At 34.9% G+C, this 24,073-nt stretch overlaps 1 protein-coding gene across 3 annotated transcripts in view; it reads left to right on the top strand.

Annotated features, from left to right (window-relative positions):
• Positions 1–24,073, top strand: part of edil3a (EGF-like repeats and discoidin I-like domains 3a) — a 174,626-nt gene that overhangs the window by 97,697 nt on the left and 52,856 nt on the right. For all 3 annotated transcript variants that reach the window (XM_026211394.1, XM_026211393.1, XM_026211392.1), the window contains one exon: positions 8,687–8,868. In XM_026211394.1, coding sequence (XP_026067179.1) covers positions 8,687–8,868 — 182 coding nt within the window. The remainder of the gene's footprint in view (positions 1–8,686; positions 8,869–24,073) is intronic.

The following is a 24,073-nucleotide window of genomic DNA, read 5'->3' as shown; positions in this document are numbered from 1 at the left end:
AGAAACAAACTCATCTACATATTGGGTGGTCTGAGGGTAAATGTTTTATTAAATGTAATGGCGATAGTGACAAGGTGGTGACGTTCAATTTGTCCCACATCTCTTACTATGAAAACTGAAATCATATGTCATTTAACCTTCCTCCTCACATCAACTCTGATGTACCAGGATGATATTTAAATGTAAGCTGTATGAAAGGAATGAAATACTTTGATTTAGGTATGATCAAACGCTTTGAAGAAGTAGTATTTCATCACCTTTCATCACCATTGTTGCTGTTTTATCTAAATCATTTATATTGCTGCTGCTGTTTTGTTGAATAAATGGCCAGAGCACGTAGAGTAAGATGCAGGCAGATGGAGTGTGACTGAATGACACACACACACACAACCACACACACACACACACACACACACACACACACACACACACACACACACACACACAGAGAGACACCATCAGACAGTAAATGTCATTTGTTCAGACTAGATATGCTTTATCACCATGAATCAAAGGGGATATTAGTTTTCTCAGGGTTATTTGAGATATATAAAGACATTTATTAAATAGAGACAAACATCTCTATCATCCTCGGTTTTCAGGGTTATTACTTTAAACACCAGCAATTATATATATATATATATATATATATATATAAACACAATTATTTATTCCAATGTAATTTTGTTCAAAAACAGCCAGATGGAGCACAACAGAATGGAACAGAATGCTTTCATCTACCACAGCAATGTCATTTTCAATTAATTTAGTTTTTTATTGTTATTATGTGCATAACAATACACAAATTAACAAATGATTTGGCAATGATTTATCTTCATTTTGGGCTTTTATTCTTCTAAAGATTATTTGTGGTATTAATTGTGATTTATTTGATTAATCAACATATCATGTCATAAATCCAATTACAAATTTTTATTGATTGACAGCCCTAATAATAGCACACACACACACACACACACACACACACAAGCAAAGAAAAAATGCTCTAACATACCAAGCCCAGGAAGATGTGTCACAACCTTCCTAGAATGAGTTTGACCAAAGCCCTGTCAGAAAGCCTTCACTCACGTCTTCCCACACTGCTAAAATCGATTGCTGCTAAATTCCTCCAGTCGTTTGACTGACAGTTTCGCTCTATTCATTTCACCTTTTTGTCATGTTGAATCACTGCCACCTCCTTTGCTTTATTATGTGTGGCAACCTGGCACCCTGCAAATCATTTGCATGTTGAAAGTTTAGGGTTTCTCTCTCTCTCTCTCTCTCTCTCTCTCTCTCTCTCTCTCTCTCTCTCTCTCTCTGTCTCTCTCTTTGTGGATTAGGAATGCTTCTATAATAATACAATTGTAATCTATTCTTTAAATTATACTGGGCTCAAAAACAGTATGTGGATTCATACGTCACATTATAATTGCTTTCTTTTTTCATTTATTCATTCTCATTTGATTCCTTTTTTTTTATTAAATGTCCAAATTCTTTTGGAAGCCATTTTAGATCAGGAGACTTCATACAGTAAATCACATTTCAAATTCCGCAAGTGTGTTGAGAAATTATTAATGGACTGAATTCTGGATGAACTTGTATATCATCTTTGCTCCTACATTTTCAGACTGAATGTTCTTGCACTACAAAGTCTCTTGTGCATAAAGCTGTAAATGAGCAGAATATCACTGAAATGTGTACTTGTCTAATGACAGGATTTCTCACTGTTTAAAATGACAAAGTATGCAGCTCACTGCATATCAGTATTATTGCATACTGCTAGAAGGATCTCACACTGTATTACAAGTCATCTTGATGAGCTGTCAGGGTCAAATCAAAAGGTCAGTCTTTATACAGCGCTTTGTTTACATGCTTTTGTGTACACCATAGACACCATAGACAGCTATTGGCAAGTGTTGGAGGCATTAATTGAAGTCTGCTGCAACATTGTTTATTGTTGGTGTTGGTGTTGCTGTTGTTTTTCAATGAGAATTTGTATTTTTATTTTTAAATTTACTTGCATGCTTGCATTTCATCTGTATGAACTGCATATATTGAACATATTATCAAGATTTGCATGTTTGCAGCTGCCCCCTTGACAAAGGCACTCTGTAAATGGATGGTTACATCTTTGTTGTACTCAATAACTTAAAATTAGTGTTTTAAAGTGTTTAAAGTATTTTAAATGACTGAAATGTGTTGAGTAATTAGACTTGTTAAAAGCTAAAACAGAACAACTTGGTTTTTGTCCTTTCTATAAACAAATCAATGGACTTAAACAGGGACAGTTAATTACATTTGCAAAAGGTGCAGTCTTTAATTTTCGCTCCTAGCAAAGTTACCAAAAGATAAATAAATACAATGTTCACATGTACACTGGTATTTTTAGAAACTGAGCTTTTCCTTCTTTTGTTTAAAAAAAAAAAAAAAATCTCTGTCAACATGACAAAGCAAAATCATGCTATGGAGCACTGTCAAGAGACTGCCAATCCAATAGGTGGCGATATAATCTCAACCGTAAAGCAATGTTCCTGTCCCATTCGTGTGGACAGGGCTTAAAATTAAAACTTAAAATCATTCCGAAACATACGTTTTCCAAACAGTCTTTCAAACACTTCTGATTCATGATTTATCCAGAATGCAACTTCAAATAATAATAATTTGCATACATTTATTTATTTTTTTTCATTGAATAGCGCTTTTTACAAGGCATGTCATTGATACAAATGTGTTTAAAAAGAAACCCTTACATTTGTAAAAAAAAAAAAAAAAAAAGAAAAAAAAAAGAAAAAAGAAAAAATTATATATATTCTGGGGTGTCAGAACAATATCTTGGTTAAAGAGGCTGGACAATATTTTCTCCAGATTTTAGGAAATTGACAAAAAGTGTCACTTCTTTATTCCATTTGAACAACTTTGAAGTAAATTGAAGAATTATTGGAATTAAAAAAGTTCCTCCCACCTTAGCCCATTCTAATATTATTAATTGATTGTATAATATCTTGTGTGTATGTGTGTGCACTGATCTGAGTGGTTCACAAAGTCACACATTTGTATAATGACATGGGTATGACAGGTACATTACAATGTAAAGTTGGTTTATGAGGACACTGCCTCACTGCCAATTATGTGGCCATAATTCAAAAAGGAAAATATTTTTTGGAAAATCAAAAAGTGCATAAAGTTTACTGTAAGTAGTAGGTTTAGGTGTAGTGCGATAGAAATGACAGTTTTTGCAACATAAAAACCATTATGTCAATGGGTCCCCGCAAACCACCAATACCAGCGTGTGTGTGTGTGTGTGTGTGTGTGTGTGTGTGTGTGTGTGTGTGTGTGTGTGTGTTTCATAGGAAGTTAAGCAGTTGTCAATAGAAATGAGAGAAAAAAAAAGTTGTCAGTGGCATGAATAAAAGCTTCAGCACAGTCAGATAATCCATCTCTTGAGAGAACATTCATCATTTTCATCAGAGTTCTGAAATCAATATTTGGCAGCTTATTTATTCCAGAAGGAGCTCCTTCAGCTTCATAAACATGTATTCTCTGTCCAACCATTAGTCAGTATAGAGTGCCAGTGAATGCATGGAGACAGGGCCATTGCTAAAATTCATGGGGATCGAGTCAAAATATTTATGGATGGATGCCTATTTCCACAGGCTTCATGAGTGCAATATAACATAGAGGACCATAGTGAGCCATAGTGAGTAAAATGTGAACTTGAAAAAGAGGATGAATTTGTTTTATGGTCATCAGTGTATTTATATTTGGCATTCTATTCTTAGTAGTCTGATTAACAGAGGCTGTTAAGAAGGTCTTTGGATACTCATCTCGAGCACATTGGGACGGGCACAACTGTCTGCCTTTGTGTGTGTGTGTGTGTGTGTGTGTGTGTGTGTGTGTTGACATGGAGAGTGAAGAAGAAAAAAGAAAATCAAATGTCCAGCAAGGAGACTATCTTGGTGAAAATAATAATAATAATAATAATAATAATTATAATAATAATAATAATAATAATAATAATAATAATAATAATAATAATAATAATAATAACAATAATACCCCATGCATATAAAGATTTAAAAAGAAAGTTCTGAAGTTCTTTTTTGTTAAAGGAGTATTTTCAGTAAAAGTAACAGATGGAAAATTCAGTGTTCAAAGGACTTGCTAGTTTCAACAGAAGAAATATGGATGTCCCAAATTGGAATAAATTGAGACATTCAGTTAACAGAAAGCACAGCAGGACATTATGGGCAGAAGTGCAATCTTTACCTGCTACAAATGGAAATCACATTATAAATGTACATTTTTAAGAGCACTTTCCTTCACTTCTATAATGACATTCAGATTTATTTTTAGTTTCACAAGTTTCAGTTTTAGAGGTTAAGGTTTGTGATTCTGCTCCAGCCTTTTAGAATTATACCTTACATTTTTACTCGTTTGTTGCATGTATTAAACAAAACCTGAATAATGAAAACTGATATCTGGTGTTGTGCTTGTGGCTGTGTCGCTTTTAATCTTGACAAGTAGGAGCTAAATTCCCAGTTCTTCCTCATTAGCACAAGCGCCAAAGATTGAGGTGGACTTCAACTCAATATATGGATTATTTAAGTAGACCTGCTGAGAAATGGATTTGGCTGTCACACTGCAGCATTAGTGATGGCCACTGTCTGTTGGGCTGTTGATGTATACTGGAGGGTCAGTATAGAAGAGCTGCACACTGCTGGCACCGTGGTGGGCGGCTGGTAGGCAACTTATTCAAGATGGTAGATCACACGCCGTTCCTTGTGTCATCGCAAGTCACAACGCTGCCAGAGAGAAAATCAGAAAGAGAGAGATCCACTGATGCCCGTACAATGATCGACAGAATCACTGCTGCCAGTAGTCCTTACGCTTCACAATATGTAAGTCTCACTGAATGTTGTGTACCAGTAATAATAGGACTGATCCAGTGGTTATGTTTTTTCCCGTATGTTTTTTATCACTAAACTTTAATGTTTTATTCATGGAACACAGAGGACATAGACATAAGATGAAATAATTACGATTGCAATGGTGAAGATTTAAAAACCACATCATAAGGCGTCATAAAAATAAAGACAAAATCTTCTCTTTTATTAATATCTAAGGTAGCCATTTATAATTGAATTGAAAATGCCTTTTAAATTCCAAACCAGTTCTTTCATTTGCAAGCATTGGAGGGAGGGATGGATGGATGGATAGATGAATTGATGGATAGACAGACCAAGGAGGAATGGACAGTTGGATGGATGGATAGACAGAAATATCGACGGATGGGTGGATAGACTGACAGACAGCTAGATGGATAGATGGACAGACAGAAGGATGAATGGATAGATATAAAGATGAGTAGATGGATAGATAGACAGATGATAGATGAATGGATGGATGGACGGACAGATGAATGTCATAGTTTTTTTTTTTTTTTTTTTTGTGAGTAAATGGAAGCGATCTATGGTACTTTCTATTGCAGGCAATGGGGTTATGTGCTTATAACACAGAGACACAATGGTGATTGAAGATTGGCATGATTCCCCAACCCCCATCCGAGGTTTGAACCAATAAGCTGCAGCTAAGTAACCGGATTTTTAACCACTAAGCGGATAAAATAAGATAAAACTTATGCGCTGTTTCTCAGAGGAATCACTTTTATATTAGTTCAGTCCTTTACCGTTGTGCTTTCAGTCTGCACAGGGCTTAAATGAATACCCCACAGAGAAACGAGAGATCCACAATGATAAAAGATCTGTATGGCATTTGTGAAGCACATCTCTTTGATGTTCAAATTGGGAAAATAAGAAAATCTGTAAGGTATGAAAAAGACATGGCAAGAGAGATAGGTAGAGAGAGAGAAAAGGAGAGAGGATGCATTTTAAGTTGTTTTGTTTTGACATAATTGAACTCTGAATCCAAAGATTCTCAGCGAACCGAAATCTGTTGTGACTGTAGGTGTCATAAGTTTACTCTTGTGATGTGCCTGTTCTTTGATTCCTCACAAAACTGTCTTTGTGATTGAGGGATAAAAAGGGATGAGGCAAAACAGAAACTTCTGACTCCTTCAAAGAGCACCAGGCAATTGAGATGAATCAATTGGGAGCTATAGAGTGCCAAGCCTGGGTAAATATTAGTATTGAGCACCTGGGGTAAAGAAAAGGCACTGGAAATGTCAAAGCCCAAATTGAATTGAAGATGTATATCAACACAGTGTCCTATATGCATCTCCAAACAATCAGTCCAATGCTAGGAAAGTATTTGCTATGCGGGAGGAGATAGATCCTGAAAAATATTAATAGATGTATCTGTGGGGTTGCAACCCGAGCAACATTGTTAAATTACACAGAAATGGAGTGGAAAATGAGGGCGTGTTGTGTGTTGATGCTGTGCATTCAGAACAGGCAGTAGACGGCGGACACCAGGTGTCATCATGCTCATTTCATCAGCTTATTTTTTTTTTACAACAGATGTATTTCTCTGTTTTTATTTTCAGAATATAACTACATTTTAAAATGCTTGCAAATTAAGTTTGTTTACCAACATTTTTTAAATAATAATTAATAGCCTATATATTAATATATATTTTTTTTTAATAGAATGTATTAATAAAACAAATGCTTGAATAATTGAATCAGTCCCATAATGCTTACCACATGAAATAATGGTGGAATGTCTTTGCACATTTCAATGTTAAGTGAACAAACACACAGACCTCCTCTCTTTCCCAGGGTTGGGGGAAGTTCATGTTAAGGATGATGATTCAGCATTCAGGTATTGATTTGTTAGAAGGGTGACTAATTGCTGGAATGGGAATGGACAAGGTTCAGTTGTAAGCAGCATAAAGAGGGATGTTTGTTGTAAGGATGTAAGAGCTAAAGAGGCTCTGAGTGTTTTAGTAATTCCAGTGGGACAAGAGAGAGAGAGAGAGAGAGAGAGATGCTGGTTTATAGTGCACAAATAGGTTTACCATGTTCTGTATACTAGGGGTCAAACGTCTGGGGTCTTTTTTTTTAGAAAGAAAGAAAGAAAGATAGAAATAAATAAATTATTTAATTCAGCAAGGATGCACTGAATTAACAGTAAATACATCTATAGTGTTACAAAAGATTTAAATTTCAAATAAATGGTGTTCTTTCAACTTCCTTTTATGTGTATGTGTGACCCAGGACCACAAAACCAGTCTCCTTAAATCGCACAGGTATATTTTTTAGCAATAGCCAAAAATACATTGCGTGGGTCAAATTTATTGATTTTTTTCTTTTATGACAAAAATCATTAGGATTTTAATTAAAGATAATGTTTTATGAATATATTTTGTAAATTTCCTGCCATAAATATTTTAAAACCTAATTTTTTATTAATAATATGCATTGCTAAGAACTTCATTTGGACAACTTTAAAGGCGATTTTAATATTTAGATTTTGTGCACCCTCAGATTCCAGATTTTCAAATAGTTGTATCTCAGCAAAATATTATATATTACTCTAGTCTTCAATGTCAACATTGACTATTATTATTATTATTATTATTAGAATTGCAATAATGTTTTATAATATTATTGTTTTACCCTATTTTTTATCAAATTTGTAAAACAAACAAAAAATTGTTGCTAAAAACATCCTATTATAGACATTTAAGCTAAATGTAAACAGTAAAATGGAAATATTAAAGCATTGTTTTGGTAAATATTGAAATTCAGATTTTCTGTTTTACTCTGTTCTTTTAATGAAAATGTAGGTGGAAGTTGTTCACCCAATTAGATTTTAACATGTATGCATAGGTGACAGATGAGAAAGAGATGATGCCTTTGAGGCAAGTTGCCAAAAAGAGCTAAAATTGATGTTTCGAACCAAGAGTTTTCTCTGACACTGTAGAATATCTAATTGCTTAACATTTCCATGGAATTCATGCTTCTCCAATTAAATGTTCTCACATAGGTATTTAAACACACGCAGACATGCAGCCCGTGAAAACACCATGCTGACTTTATAAAATAAGAGCCTAAAACCCTTAAACTCTCTTTTTGGAAGATAATCTTGAGAAGAAATAAATCACACCTTTCAAAGATGAAAATTAGAAGTGCATGGAAACATGTTCACATACAGTGTGGCTTGTTAGGAGCTTTAGTATTTTGAAAATGAGAACACCAAGGCCAGCACTGCCCTTAATAAAAACAACATGCAAAACGTGATTCCTGCGGGTGGAATCATGGCCCCAGGTGGGATGTTGGAAATCAGCTCAGAGTCTAAATGAAAGGAAATCATTTTCGTAGTAGAAGATTTTTGTCCATTGGAGAGTTCTCGGAGGAGCATACAAGCAAGGATAGTGATTCCCAGAATGATTCTAACAAGGACGCAGACTCTGGAATGGGCCAAGAAAACATTACAGACAGCACAGAGGCACGGATGTAAACCTTACCATTTTCGTCCATCATCAACGTGACATCGAGAGTGACCGACTGAAAGGGAACTGCTATATGTTATTCCAAACTTTTGACCAGTAGTATATGACACCTTCACATAAAATATAAAAAAAATGTACATGCATATAATAAGTTTTTGCTGAAAGCTGTTGTCACTTGTCAAAACCTTGTGATTGTAAAGTTAAGCAATGCTTGCATTTTCTCTGTATCCTTCAAATCTAACCTTTCCATTCGTGTCATTGTGTATTGAGCAGAATGTTCCGGTCCACTGGGCATGGAAGGTGGAATCATCTCCAACCAGCAGATAACAGCCTCCTCCACTCACCGAGCTCTCTTCGGCCTCCAGAAATGGTACCCCTACTTTGCCCGGCTGAATAAGAAGGGTCTTGTGAACGCCTGGACTGCAGCCGAGAATGACAGATGGCCCTGGATTCAGGTAACAGATTGACATGAGCAGATTAAGTCAGGATGGAGATCCATCAAGAGTGAATGAACCTGTAGTTGAGAGAAAAATTTTCTTCCTGTCAGCCTGTTTATCTGAAAAGGATGATCACTGATAGACTATTTTTGTTGTTTGTTTACATACTTTAATAGATATTGCGAAAGCACTGCAGAAATACATATAAGTTTGTTTGTTTGTGATTAATGCCATTCCAGCTTCTGTGGCTATGTTTGTGGAAGGAAATATTATGGCTGAATTATATCATGTTTTTCTAATTTATTTTTTGAAATACAAATAAGTAATAATATTAATAATACTAATAATGTTTGATCAATAATATTGGATAATCATTTTGAGCCAAATTATTTCTGAAAGATCATGTGAAACTGTGGCCTGTAGAACGAAGCAGGTATTAGTTTTTACCCAGGTAAATGCAAGTTTAGTTTGAGTTTTGGAGCTCAAGAAGATTGGTTGGTTTTGAGTGGGTTTCGTCACCATGGTACTTTGCGCTACATGGCTACCAGTGATGCGCGGGTCAATGTATTAATAACCCACACCCGACCGATGTTTTCAACTAACCCGCCCGCAACTCGGACCGCAAAAAATAAAAATAAAATATTTTACCCGACCCGCTTCCTGACCCGCATTTTTAAAAAGCAGTAAATGCTCATCGTAGCATCATTGGGTCTTACGAATGTAGGCAAAACTATCTAGGCAAAAAATTAATAAATAAATAAATAAAAACAACAGCAAAACTTTTTAGATTATAATTTTGTCCAAGAATTATACAAAATCATCAGTAAGCTCATAATTTGTACTAAAATAGACTAGTCTGGCTATGTCTATTTGTATGTTTCTGCAAGGTCAGCAGACATTGAGGCTCGGGTTTGTTCCGATCCGAGCTTGTGATCGGAGAGCGCATTTCTGAATATTCCCGATCAGCTCTCTCATTTCGTGGGGTCTCGCTCAACCCAGATTGGACTGCTGGTTCGAAAATATGCAAGGAGTCATTTAATTGTTTAGTAATAAACTGGTGTTTTCTGTGTTGCTGCAAAGATGAAGTTGACGATGCAGACTTGCCATGAAATGCACATTTCATATGGATTACCTACATGGAGCACAAAACCAGTCTTAAGTTGCTGGGGTATATTTGTAGCAATAGCCAAAAAAAAAAAAAAAAAACTTGTATTGGTCAGAAATAAATCAGAAATAAAACAAAAAAATCATTAGGATATTAAGTAAAGTTCATGTTCCATGAAGATATTTTGTAAATGTCCTTTTTTAAATATATCAAAACTTAAATTTAGATTAATAATATGCATTGCTAAGAATTCATTTGGACAAATTCAAAGGCAATTTTCTCAGTATTTAGATGTTGTTGCACCCTCAGATTCCAGATTTTCAAAAAGTTGTAATTTGGCCAAATATTGTCCAATTCTAATAAACCATACATCAATGGACAGCTTCGGAATTTAGACTGGTTTTGTGGTCCATGATCACATATATCTGATGCCATGAAGCCAGCCCTCCGTATCTCTCACTCCAAATTAAAGCAGTTTACAGTCAAAGAATTTTAGATACAAAATTGGACGACTTTTGCTGCTACTTATTTATTATACTTATATTAATTGTAATTGTTTATAATTCATTTATTCATTTAATTATTATATGAAGTGGCAATTAATTTTAAGCTTTGTATTTAAATGTGTAAGCTTAAATATATCCAACTTTCAAAATGCATAGAAATGTATTTTCTTTCTGCTGCCAAACTTTTGCAGCAGCAGAAGTGTTTATTGTTGCCTTGTAAATGCATTTAAATGTAAAAGTAAATGTACAAGAAAAGTGCTGACTCTTGCGATAAATGGATCCAAATGATTGCTTTGCTGTTTGCTGCACGTGTCACACATTCAGGTGCACATGCTCCAGAGTTAATCGCAAACTTTGGTTCAAACTTTGAGTTGGGAGAGAAGGTTTATATGAATCTGATCTTTACCAGGTTGGCTTTACTGAGTTTTATCAACTCAAAACTTACTCTGCAACTTTGAGTTTGTTCACCTCGCTTCATGCTACAGGCCACGTGTTAGTCCATTACCATTGATTGATGGTGATGGCAAGCTTACATCTTTGTGTATCAATCAATTTCTTTGAGTTTCTTCAGTGGATGGATTAGTATTCATATGCAGTTTTTTTCAGCAGAGTACATTTGATTGATAATGTAGACAATCACTGTGGATGGAAGTCTCAGTCCATTTACTTCTAGTTTTACGATGAGTAGCCTCATGTCAGCCTCAGATTTATTCTTTGAATGCATGCTGGTAAAAAAAAGAGCGACTGAATCTGCGGGTAGTTTGAGCGGTAGCGCAGTGTAAAACTCTGACCTCCGTAAGGAGCTGAGATGAAATTCGGCTGAAGAAATAAAAGATAGGGCGAGTCTGACTGCAGACTTGTGAGCATAAGTTTACCTCTGTTTGTGCACCGCTAGCTGCTTGCAGGTAAAGAGTGAGGATTAGAGGTGGAGAGAGAGTTAGAAAGGGAGACAGGGAGGGGGAAGTAGTAAAAAGGGAGAAATCTAAAGTATTTAGGGAGTTTGTTTGACTTTAATGATGCCTCTTGGGATGAAGCTTTAGGTGCTGTGGAGCTGCTGGGTTAGAACACAGAGAGGTGTGTTAGAAATACCAGATTGGCTTAAGGCGATATGCTGTGGTAGTTGCCACATGACCTCTCTGCAGCTCTAGTCATTTAAATTAGAGGCGACATGCAGTGTGTCTGTTTGTCTTTCTCTCGTTAACATCCTTTTTCTTCACTGTCAGTCTGTCCTGCCATTTCTACCATGGTTTTTTTCTGTCTTCAAGACATCAGGTGTTGTGGTTGTGGATAAAATGCACATATACTAGCACAATTTAGGGTGGGGTTGAGAGACATGCCACCACTGCTTGTTTTATTAATATGCAGAATTATGTTGGATGGAGTGGCTTAGAAGCCAAAAGCCTCATGCTCAAAGCAAAATGTTATCTGTAAACCAGTGATTCATCTTTGAAGATTAAGCTGTTGATCCATACATATCCACTGAGCTATAAAATCCTAGGACTGACAGCAGCAGATGTTGGGATGAAGTTTTGGAATAAAGTTCAATTCCAAAGTTCATTTGAGAACTGGGACTGATGAGTGAGAATGAGCACTCACTCCAGTTGCTGTCTATTCAGGAATTCAAGTTTTAGTGTCGTACATTATAATCTCATTTCATTTCTAAATGTAATACTTTTGTTCACAGTTCATTTTTGGGTCCAATGAACTACAGTATTCATGGGATCTGTACATGAAAAAGAATATTCTTGATCTAAATTTGTAAAAACTCTTAAATTGCTGAGTGTAACTTGATGCATACATTCATAAACTATACTTTTGCCATATTGCAATATCAGTTACACATCTGTGCACTTCAACTGTATATCAGTTTTAAAACAAAATGAAGCCCATAAGCTCTAGAAATTAAAAATTAAGTTTTAATAACACTTAAGTCGGTTGCACTTTATTTTACAGTACGTGTACTAACATGTACTTATAGCGTACTTACAGTGTGTTTATCTAAGACAGTTCTGATAATACAAGATAACTACATGGGGTAGGGTTAGGTTTAGGGGTAGGTTCAGGGTTAGTACCTAGTTATTACATAGTTATTGTAATTACTTTAATAAGTACATAGTATGTACACGAGGAACAGGACTGTAAAATAAAGTCCTACCCTTAAGTCTCTTGACGATGAATTTACAGTACTTGATTCAGTAAATACAGTACTATGTAAAAATTAGATCTGTGATGGCAAAGCTGAATTTACTGGATTTATGCTTTGATAATCGTACTGAATATTAGTAAAATGTAGTTTCTGACAAAAATGTGATTTTCTCAGCTTCTTGCTCAAAATAATGCATTTTTATGAAACATAACTACATTCAAGAGTTTATAATGCTTTAAGCTAGAATAAAACAGTTTTTTTTTTCTGCTTAAAAGTAGAGGCTCTGATCTTTATTTTGGTGTATTGCATATTCAAATATTCATACAGTAAAATATACTGGAGTACATCAAATTTGAGTGAAAATCATCAAAATCACTAGCAGTGGATGGCAATTAAAAAAAATGCTGGCAGGGAAAGCGTTAATATTAGTATAAAAGGGGTCATACATGTATGATGCAATTTACATTTTTCCTTTCTCTTTGAAGTGTTGCAAGAGAGATTCTTTATATAAGTTAAGAGTCAACCACTCCTACCTAAAACAGCTCGTTCTAACATGCCTCCAACTTGTCTGTGTCACGATGTGGGAAGATTTGCATTAACACCGCTCAAATGTACACACAAAAAACGAAGGCGTATCTTTTATTTTTGCTGTTGTCACTGCCGCCATGTTGTGGAGTCGCTGTGTGTTTTGTTGTGAAAGTGAAACTACTTTGTTTGGCCTTCCAAAAGATGAGACAACTAGACATCAGTGATTGAGTTGTATTTACAGCTCTGTTCCAGAACAGTTCTACCCAAATATTCAGATGTGTACTGCGCATTTTCTGGAGGATGAGAACTGTTTCCTTGAGAGTTGCCTACAATGTCGGTGTCTGTTTCTATATAGTGGGGCAATATCAACTATGCAAGGACAGTCTGGCGCTTCTGACTCACAGTCTGTAAGTACGTTTTCATATGTAAAGAATTTCCCACTGATGATTCAAACGCAAGTTTTGAGCAGTGTAAAGTAGCGCTAGTTGGTTGTTGTTTCTCCGATCACAAATACAGACATGGTTTTATGTTTACGCAGCGATATATGCAACACAACGTTTAAAAAAACTGTATAAGTCATTATAATCAGTAATTATGTCCCCACTGGATGCAACAAATGCTTCATTTATAATGATCATCACTGCATGCATCACTGTATGGTGAAGGGCATAACAAACACACGTTCGAGGTATTCAGCCAATCACAACACACTGGATAGCTGGCACACCTCGCTTTTCAGAATTTTACTTTTTGTAAACATTCACGTGTTTCTAAAAGGCAGGGCATAGAGGAGCAAAATTAATGTATATTATATGGATTATTTTAACATAAACACGTTGCATAACACCAAATACACAAAATAATGTCATATGACCCTTTTAATTTCATTGAAATATTTTTTTGCAGGTATATTTGTTTAAAAAAATGTAGAGTGAATGAGCTAGACATGGATTTATTTGGGGGTAGAAGTAGTACATTTGTCAGTAGCACTTGAATCTTGACTTTCTCAGTTGTGTGAAATTGCTTTGTGACACACTTGGGAAATTTCTTTAAGCCCATAGTGGACGAAAGTGTGAGATTTCATAACTGAAGAAGTGGCACTTTTGGACGTGAAGGAAGTTGAATACTCAGCAGCATGCTTTATTCTTTTATTTATTTCGTTTCTTGAGGGGGATCAGGATTTGTCACGTCTCCTCAATATCCGGAATCTCACCATTCATTTAAGTTCTCTACTGTAACATCCAAGGCTTTCGATAGGAAATATCAGCACTTATCCTTGCCAGGCATGTTTTAGTGTAACCTGTCAGAGTCGATTTATGTCTCTTGTCCTCCATTTATCTTTACAAATATTGCAACTACATGACCACTTCAAGTATCTCAAGGTAGACATTTCTAACTGCTGTCAGTTTTGAAAATTTTAACCACATTGTCAGTAACACCCATACTCATTTGATTTAATCAAATATGTGCAAGTGGGTGAATCTTGGTCAAATCTGAAACCCTCTGTGCCTGCTGTCAAATTGAATTGAGTATAATGACCCCGCCCTTCACTTAACACAGTGTTTTTAGACAATATTTGACCCATCTACACAATCTAATTAACTGCAATAACAATAACAGCACAACTCTTAGCAAGCAGATATTTGCAAGCATACATTACATTGATTAAAAGTCCCAATAGATAGTTTTATAATGTTAAAAATACTTATATAAGATTTCTAATTCAAATAAATGTTGTTCTTTTGAACTTTATATTCATTGAATAACTCTGAAGATAAAAAGAAAATTGTATCATGGTTTCCACAAAAAAAAAAAAAAAAAAAAAAAAAAAAAAAAAAAAATTAAAAAGCACAACTGGTTTCAATAATGATAATAAGAAGAACTGTGCATTGAGTGCCAAATCAGCATATTAGAATGATTTCTGAAGGTTCATGTGACACTGAAAAATAAAATAATAGCTGCTGAATTACATTTTAATATGCATTAAATAGTTTAAAATATAAGTCAATGGAAGGATATATTGAGATTAACTGGTATATAATTAACGAGATGGGTTGGCTATGTGAGCAGGAGGAGTAATTTTATATCAAAGTAAAGGTATGTGGAAATAGTTTTCTGATGTAGTTGTTGTTTTTGTTGTTCATCTTCTTCCTCTTCTTCTTTTCCTAAAAAAACATATATTAAGCAGATATGGTAATGGCTGTTTTTTATTTATTTATTTGTTTATTTATGAATCAAATATTTAATCATGCACAACAGCCAAATTCTAATATTATCCATAGAAAAATAAATCTGGCATTAGAACATATTTTGATTTACTGTAGTATACATTTAGCAATATCTCACAACATTACTGTTTTACTGTATTTTTACATAATTTGAAAGAGATTTCTTTCAAAAACATTATAAAAAATCTTAACAACCCCAGACTTTTAAAAAGTCTGTCTGTCTTTCTCTCTCTAAACTATTAGTATGTTCTGGCAGCTTTGACGACAACGTGGACCAGCTGTCAGTCTGGGTGGACCAGAGCTACTCTGGCCCTTATGTGGCCTCTGTCACACTTTGGTCTATGAATTTGACCCAAACTCAACCTAGCTGAACAGTCCAGAATAAAAAGTCACTAACTTCAGTCAGTTTACTCACTTGCCTCACAGTACATACACTTTGGTCCGTGAGATTTCATTGGCTGGTTCAGATTTGAGACGTCTCTTTCTGTTCTTCATCCTCATTTCAACCAGACCTTGCATCCTGCAGTCAATTTTTAATTTCCCATTGGTCTAAAAATCTTTGTTTTTCATGAAACGCTAAAATACTTAAATACACAGTTTTAAATGTAGTTTCTGCTTTGCAGCATGTTCCTTGTACTATATATATATATATATATATATATATATATATATATATATATATATATATATATTGTGTGTGTATATATCTCTCTTTGTGTGGCTGTTGGTTAAAAAAAAAACAACAACAACAAAAAAATACCAGCAGCACGTCATGATATCTTAAAAAATGCACACACCACATCAGAAATCTTTGATGTTTAAGCTGGGATAATTATGGCTGTATGTGACTCAGCAGATTGTGTCATGGTATAGGCTTAATAGGCCGGTTAACCACTTTTGAAGCAGGGGAGTTCACTATTCATGCATGAGATGAGTCATAGTTCATTATGAGTTAATGAGAAAGGCTGTAAGCCATGCCACTGTCTAGATGGAAGACACTAGTGTTAAGTGTTCACACAGCAGAACACGACTACTCTCATTGCTATATTATATTGTAACACACAGCCTAAACATACAAAACTATTCAAAAGTTTGTGAAAGTCTATTATTCTCACCCAGGCTAAATTTATTTGATTAAAATACTGCAAAAGTTGTAAAACTTTTTTGTAAAAAAAAAAAAAAAAAAAAAAAAAAACAGTTTTCCATTATAATTAGGGTTGGGAACCGAGAACCTGTTTTTTTTAAGAACCCTGAGCAATTTCTAAGTTTCGGTTCCGAGAATGGTTCTGGTGCGATGCATGACCAAGTGCTGTGAGCTGCCTTCTGCTGGTGTTCTGACGAATCAGTGTTTCCCGTAAAGGATGTCACAAACCAAATAACAGAAACGATGCCCTGCCTCTTTAATTACTGAGCACAGAATGTTTTTCTAATAATGCGCACTCCACAGACTCACCGCGCCGCGTCGTGTCTTTAACTGCCGAACACGTATTTCCCTCGACTGTATGCGCACTCGCGCCTTTGATAACTGTGCATGTCTTTATGTCTGACTGTGCATGTACCGGCAGCACACAGCACTTGCCACTAACTTGCAACTAAATTACATTATATCTGTCCCATATTGTCGTTAATATACATACTGACCTCAACTTGGACCACTAAATAAATAGACTGCTATTGTTATCTGAGTACAGTAGAAGGGATAGATTATTTAGTGTACAGGTCATTTCAAGAATGATAAACAAAGTGATATAAAATATTTATTTTCATGCATTTTAAATGTTAAAAATTTGGAAACCACTTATTGCATCACACCATCTCCTGACTGCATTATTATTTGTAAAATTATGAAGAGTGGCTTTATGGAGAGTGTGTATACATGGTTATAAGTATAAAAGTTTATATTTCATTAAATTTAGGGAAATGAACAAGAACAAATTAAATAAAGGTTCTGTAATTTTTATGTTTATTTTAATGTACAGTATAGAGACAGAATACCAACCAAAAAATCCAGAAAAATACATTATATAAAGGGAAGAAATTGATTTGCATTTTAGTGAGCGGAATAAATATTTGATCCCCAAAGCAAAACATGACTTAGTCCTTGGTGGAGAAACCCTAGTTGGCAAGCACAGAGGTAAGTTGTTTTTTTGTAGTTGGTGACCAGGTTTGCACACATCTCAGGACTGATTTTGATCCACTCTTCTTTACAATTCTCTCTAAATCCTAAAGGTTTATTGGCTGTCGTTTGGCAACTTGAAGTTTCAGTTCCCTCCACAGATATGACTGAGACTGAGGTCTGGAGACTTGCTAGACCACTCCACGGCCTTAATATGCTTCTCCTTGTGCTACTCCTTTGTTGCCTTGGCGGTGTGTTTCAGATCATTGTCATGCTGGAAGACCCATCAATGACCCGTCTTGAGTGTTCTGGCTGAAGGAAGGAGGTTCTTGTCCAAGATTTTACAGTGCATGGCCCGACAATTTTCCCCTCAATGCTGTGAAGTCGTCCTGTACCCTTAGCAGAAAAAACTCAAAGCCCCAAAGCATAATTTTTCCACCTCCGTGCTTGACCGTAGGGATAGTGTTCTTGGGGTCATAGTCAGCATTTCTCTCCCTCCAAACACGGCGAGTCAACTTAATGCCAAAGAGCTCAATTTTGGTCTCATCTGACCTCAGCACTTTCTCCCAAGCCTTCTCTGAATCATTATATGTTCTTAAGCAAACTTTAAATGGGCCTGTACATGTGCCTTCTTGAGCAGGGGGACCTTGCAGGCACTGCAGGATTTCAGTCCAGTCTGACGTAGTGTGTTACCAATGTTTTGCTTGGTGACAGTGATCCCAACTGCCTTAAGATCATCAACAAGCTCCTCCAGTGTAGTTCGGGGCTGATCCCATGAGGTCAGATCTTGCACGGAGCTCCAGACCAAGGCCGATTGATGGTTGTTTTGTATTTCTTCCATTTCCGAATAATCGCACCAACAGTTGTCTCCGTCTCACCTAGCTTCTTGCTGATGGTCTTGTAGCCCATTCAAGCCTTGTGCAGACCTACAATCTTGTCTCAGACATCCATTGACAGCTCTTTGGTCTTGCCCATGGTGGTGGGAGAGGTTGGAATGGAAGATACAGATTGTGTGGACAGGTGTCTTATTCACCTAATGAGCTGACATTAGGAGTAACCTCTTAAAGTGACAGAACTAATCTGTATTCCACATGGGCATGTAACCAATCTGTGGGAGCCAGAATTCTTGTTGGTTGGTAGAGGATCAAATACTTATTTCACTCACTGAAATGCAAAATCAGTTTCTTACCTTCATATAATGTGTTTTTCTTTTCTTTTCTGTCTCTATCATTTAAAATAAACATAACCATAAAAATTACAGACCCTTCATTTCTTTGTAAGTGGGCAAACGTACAAAATCAGCATGGGATCAAATAAATATTTCCCCCACTGTATATATAGTCTACAGATTGAAAACAATGATGAACATATTGCATCACATAATTTAATTTGTGGCTAGATTGCAGAAAAAAAAGACAATATGAACCCACAAATTACAAATAAATGTAAGACTGAAGATCTGTCATTTACAGACTGTTTACAGGGGAAAACTACCTAACTAAAAGCTAACCTACTTTTAAAAATAAAAACTAAAACTCATGTTTTAGGTGTTTTTAAACTGACCTCTGTGTTCATGAAGGCACATTTTTTTATTATTGAAATCAGTGCAGTCTGCAGTGGTGTGTGAGAGTCTCTTTGTGTGCTTTTAATGTCTGTGCAGGGTTTTCATTCTCCTACCACCCACCACAAAAACTTAAAAACCCTGTCAGTGGCTGGAGAATTGAGATCATGATTGGTAAACGACTCCTGCGTGATTGGGTGTCAGGCTGATAAACGGCCTTCGGGTATTACAGCCATTTTATGTCCACCGTCTGCAACCAAATCAATTTCCACAAAACTGACAAATATTGCCATGCCAGATGTTTCCAGTGGCCCCTCCACACATGGCACCAGTGTGTATCTCCATTTAGCTGAAGTGACTCCAACATCTGTGGTCATTATGAGCATGAAGTATCACCCAGTCATGGCCTTTTAGTCACACGGCTTTAATTGGTCACCCCTGTTTTTGTCTTGTGGAAGTCTATGAAAGGATAGATTGAGATTAATTGGTGTATAATTAACAATATGGGTGGGCTATGTGACCAGAATATTATATCACAGTAACAGTATGTGGAACTACTACTTCTTCTTTTCCTAAGATGACATATATTAAACAGCCATGTGGTGATGAGTGTTTTTTATTTATTTGTGAATCAAATATTCAGTGATGCATGACAGCCTAATTCTAATGTTATCGCATAGCAAATAAATATTGTATCAGAACATATTTTATTATATACTGAGCTGCTTTCAATGTGTCCTATTATTATTATTATTATTATTATTATTATTATTATTATTATTATTGTTATTATTATTATTATTATTATTATTATTATTATTATTATTATTATTATTATTATTGTTATTATTATTATTTATAACATTTTAGTATAGGGACCAATTCTCATTATTAAGTCTTTGCTTATTAGAATGCATCTTTTTAACAATTTCTTAGTAGTAGTTTATTAGTAGTTATAATGCACATATTTTGCATGACCATATTCTACATCCCTAATCCTACCTATACCTAAACTTAACAATTACCTTAATAACTATTAATAAGCAGCACATTTTATTTTATTGAAGCAAAAGTCATAGTTAATGGTTTGTTAATAGCGAGAATTGGACCTTAACATAAACCACCATTATTATTGGTAGCAGTAGAAATATGGTATTACTTTAGTATAGGGACCAGTTCTCACTATTAACTAGTTGCTTATTTGCATGCCTATTATCAAAATGTTTGTTGTTTATTCATACTTATAAAGCAGATATTCTTCATGACCATATTCTTCATCTCTAATCCCACCCATCATCAGCCTTTCTAACTATTAATTAGCTGCAAATTTGGAGTTTGAAGAAAAAGCCATAGTTAATGATATGTAAATAGTAAAAATTAGACCTTATAATAAAGTCTGACCATTATGAATATTATTGTTGTTGTTGTTGTAATACTATTGGGACCAAGTCTCACTATTAACTAGTTGCTTATTAGCATGGCCATTATTAACATAGTGTCTGTTTATTAGTAATTATAAAACAAATATTGATAGCGGATATATATATATATATATATATATATATATATATATATATATATATATATATATATATATATATATATATATATATATATATATATATATACATATATGGTCACACTTTATTTTAGGGTACAATTCTCACTATTAGCTAACCATTTACTATGACTTTTGCCTGAATTATCTCCTTATTTGCTGCTTATTATTATTAAGTTTAGTGTATTGGGTAGGATTATGAATGTCATGCATTATATTTACTTTATAAGCACTAATAAACAGCTAATATGTTAATAATAGACATGCTAATAAGCAACTAGTTATTAGTGTGAATATATATATATATATATATATATATATATATATATATATATATATATATATATATATATATATATATATATATATATATATATATATATATATATATATATATATATATATATATTGATGAATACATTATTATTATTTATTTTTTTACATTTCAAGTTTGAATATTTAAATTATTTCTTATGTAAGACAAGTTTCAAAGTTCTGTTAGTAATGTGCAAATGACTGTTATTTCTAATTACCACAGAAGGCTGCAAGCATTTCAGATGACAGGATTTCTCATCAGCGCTATAGAAATTCACAAATGATTGTTCTTTCAAAAACTTGACGTGTTCTCCCAGCATGCACTATAGCCGCTGTCAGTGGTTTAGCAAGTTTTTGATACATCTTCAGTTCAGAGACTTAAAGGCTAGAAGAACAAATTCAGCTCATGATTTGTGTGGCCCCTCAAAATCCCAGCCCATTGCTCACACACAGTAGGATGGTGAATTAGCTGTCATCAAGTGTAGCTGACTGTGAAGCAACACACACACACACACACACACACACTCCCCACTCAGCGATAACATATAAACCCTGTATTATGACTATTACTTTCCCCCCATTTCATGGCTGTCTGTCTGCGAGCCTGAGCTGTCTTCCTTTTCCCTTCCACACTCTGAGCACTCAGCTGCGCTCCATGCCCAGGAGCCTCTCAGACAGCTTTTTACCTCTGGGGAAAACAAAGACTTGACTGACTGCTCTCACTCGCTGTTTGAAGGCTGACTAAATGCCTTAACATAGTCTTGGGTCTCCGAGCATTTCTCCATTAGTTAGACAGAGGAGTAATGCTGAGGAATAGAGTGGGAGTCATTTTGAAAGGCTCATTACGTGCAGATCACCTCTTTGCTCAACAATAGCAGTTTATGTGTACATATGTAGAGTGTGATGGATGGGGTTTTGCCATATGTGTGCAAGTGGATGCATTAATTCACGTGTATGCGTTCAGACAGCAGGAACACAGGCTGTGAGTCAAGTATTAGCGTGCACTCATTTCCATATTGCTCTTGGTGTCCCCCTGTCATGAAACCATGCAAGAAGGACATTAATACTTCTCTCTTTCTGGTGCATGCTGGGAGTGTGTAGGATGAAGCTGATTTGAAATGTCTCTGTTTTAATTTAATTTTGCATCCTATTGCATATATTTGCTTCATCAGTGGTTCTCAACTGGTGGGTCATGACCCCAAAAATGGCTGTCAGGATTGGTCTGATAGGGTCACAAACAGCAGGGACCGAAAACAATGCTAGGTGCAAAATATCAAATGTAACAAACCATAGAATCGTGCCTCGTTAGGATTACAAAATAAAGTGGCTCTAAAAGGGAGGAAGAAAACATATTTTTGTTGCTTAAGACCATGCTTCCAATAAAAGTCTACAATAAATTTGCCTGTAATTGTGTGATATGACTATTGGTAATGTTTAACGTTTGTTTTAAATGTTAGGCTGGTAATTGACTGCTTTTGAATATATATATATATATATATATATATATATATATATATATATATATATATATATATATATATATATATATATATATATATACACACACTGTATATTGTTGTTGTTGTTGTTGTGCTTAGGGCATTTTTTTATTATTATTATTATTAATATAAGTTACATTTCTGATGATGCTTCTGTATTTACCAAATTGTTATGTTAATAATTAAAGTAAGCAAAATAATAATAATAATAATAATAATAATAATAATAATAATAATAATAATAATAATAATAATAATAATAATAATAATAATAATAAAGTAGTTGTGCTTTGGGTAATATTAATCAATGTCATATTAATAATTTAAATAAATATTATATTAAATTATGCCCTTTCTTGTGCTTAGGGTAATGATAATCAATGTAATGTTTTGAGGGCATTTGGTACTTTATGATATCTAATAAAGCATATTTGTAGTGTTGTTGGGTTACCATCTGAAGTCCAATGGAAATTCTAGGTCCTGAGGCAAAAGCAGATGAGAATCACTGTTTTACATAAATTTATCTCATACTTTTTTTTTTCTTGTTCTCCCACTAAGCACTTCAATTTAAGTGAAAGTGTCTGTTGTACCAGAGCTGTGCTGCACTGAGTCGTGACCCACACAACAGTTTGGCATGGCATGGTTTCAGTCCCTCTGGGCACGTCCTCCCTCCAGCAGGTTCAGTTGTACTTCAGATTAACGCTAACATCGAGGATGTGCCCTGCTGTGGAAGAGCAAACTGACAATGGTAGCATGAAATGAAGATGGGCTGAAGTGATGAGCCAATTATGTTATGGGTAAACTTGTCTGTCTAGAGCCATTTTACTCTGCATTGAAGCTGCACCAATGTGGCAAAAGTGGCACATAAATGTATTTACACAACAGTCACATGTAGCACACACTAGCATGTGGATTACTGGTTTGTTTGCAGAGTGGACTGAATACATGATGCAGGTTGATTGACATGACAGAGTGGCAGTGGAAAGACACAGTAGGAGTCTTTGCCAGTCCAGCTGCTTTCCTGTGAACGACAGGTTTTAGAGATGACTCCCACAGTTGGTTCCCTCAATGTGTACAGTTCAAATTTCACTCTTACTTTCTCAACAGTTAAGGTTGGGAATGGAAAATCAATTTCAATTCCAGAATCAGATACTTAAGGTCAGGAATCAGATACCTATTGTGGAATTTAAATGTAAATTCCACCTATCAGTTTCTGTGTGCATTATTATTATTATTATTATTATTATTATTATTATTATTATTATTATTATTATTATTATTATTATTATTATTATTATTATTAGCTGGTCAAAAGGGGCTGTTATAATTGTATTTGTATTTGAATCATTCATTCAAGAGATTCATTCAAAAACACTGATTCACACATGAATAAAACAAGTAAATCTTGAGTGAATCACTGAATCATTCCATTCATAAATTCCATGAGATTTTGTTTAGTTAATACTTGTTTTATTTTACTTTCTTTTATGTTAAGCACTTTGAATCACCATTGTGTATGAAACGTGCTATATAAACAATCTTTCCTTCCCTTGCCTAATATTGGAGTTGTGAGAGAACTACAACTTCCATTAATGAAGCCACTATTTCTCCATAAACATGCAGTCCTGTTTTGCACACAAACAGCTCTTAATCAAGTCCAG

Source organism: Carassius auratus, chromosome 30 (genome assembly GCF_003368295.1).
Source record: "Carassius auratus strain Wakin chromosome 30, ASM336829v1, whole genome shotgun sequence".
In the NCBI taxonomy this organism is placed as follows: Eukaryota; Metazoa; Chordata; class Actinopteri; order Cypriniformes; family Cyprinidae; genus Carassius; species Carassius auratus.
This window is presented reverse-complemented; position numbering and strand designations above follow the sequence as displayed.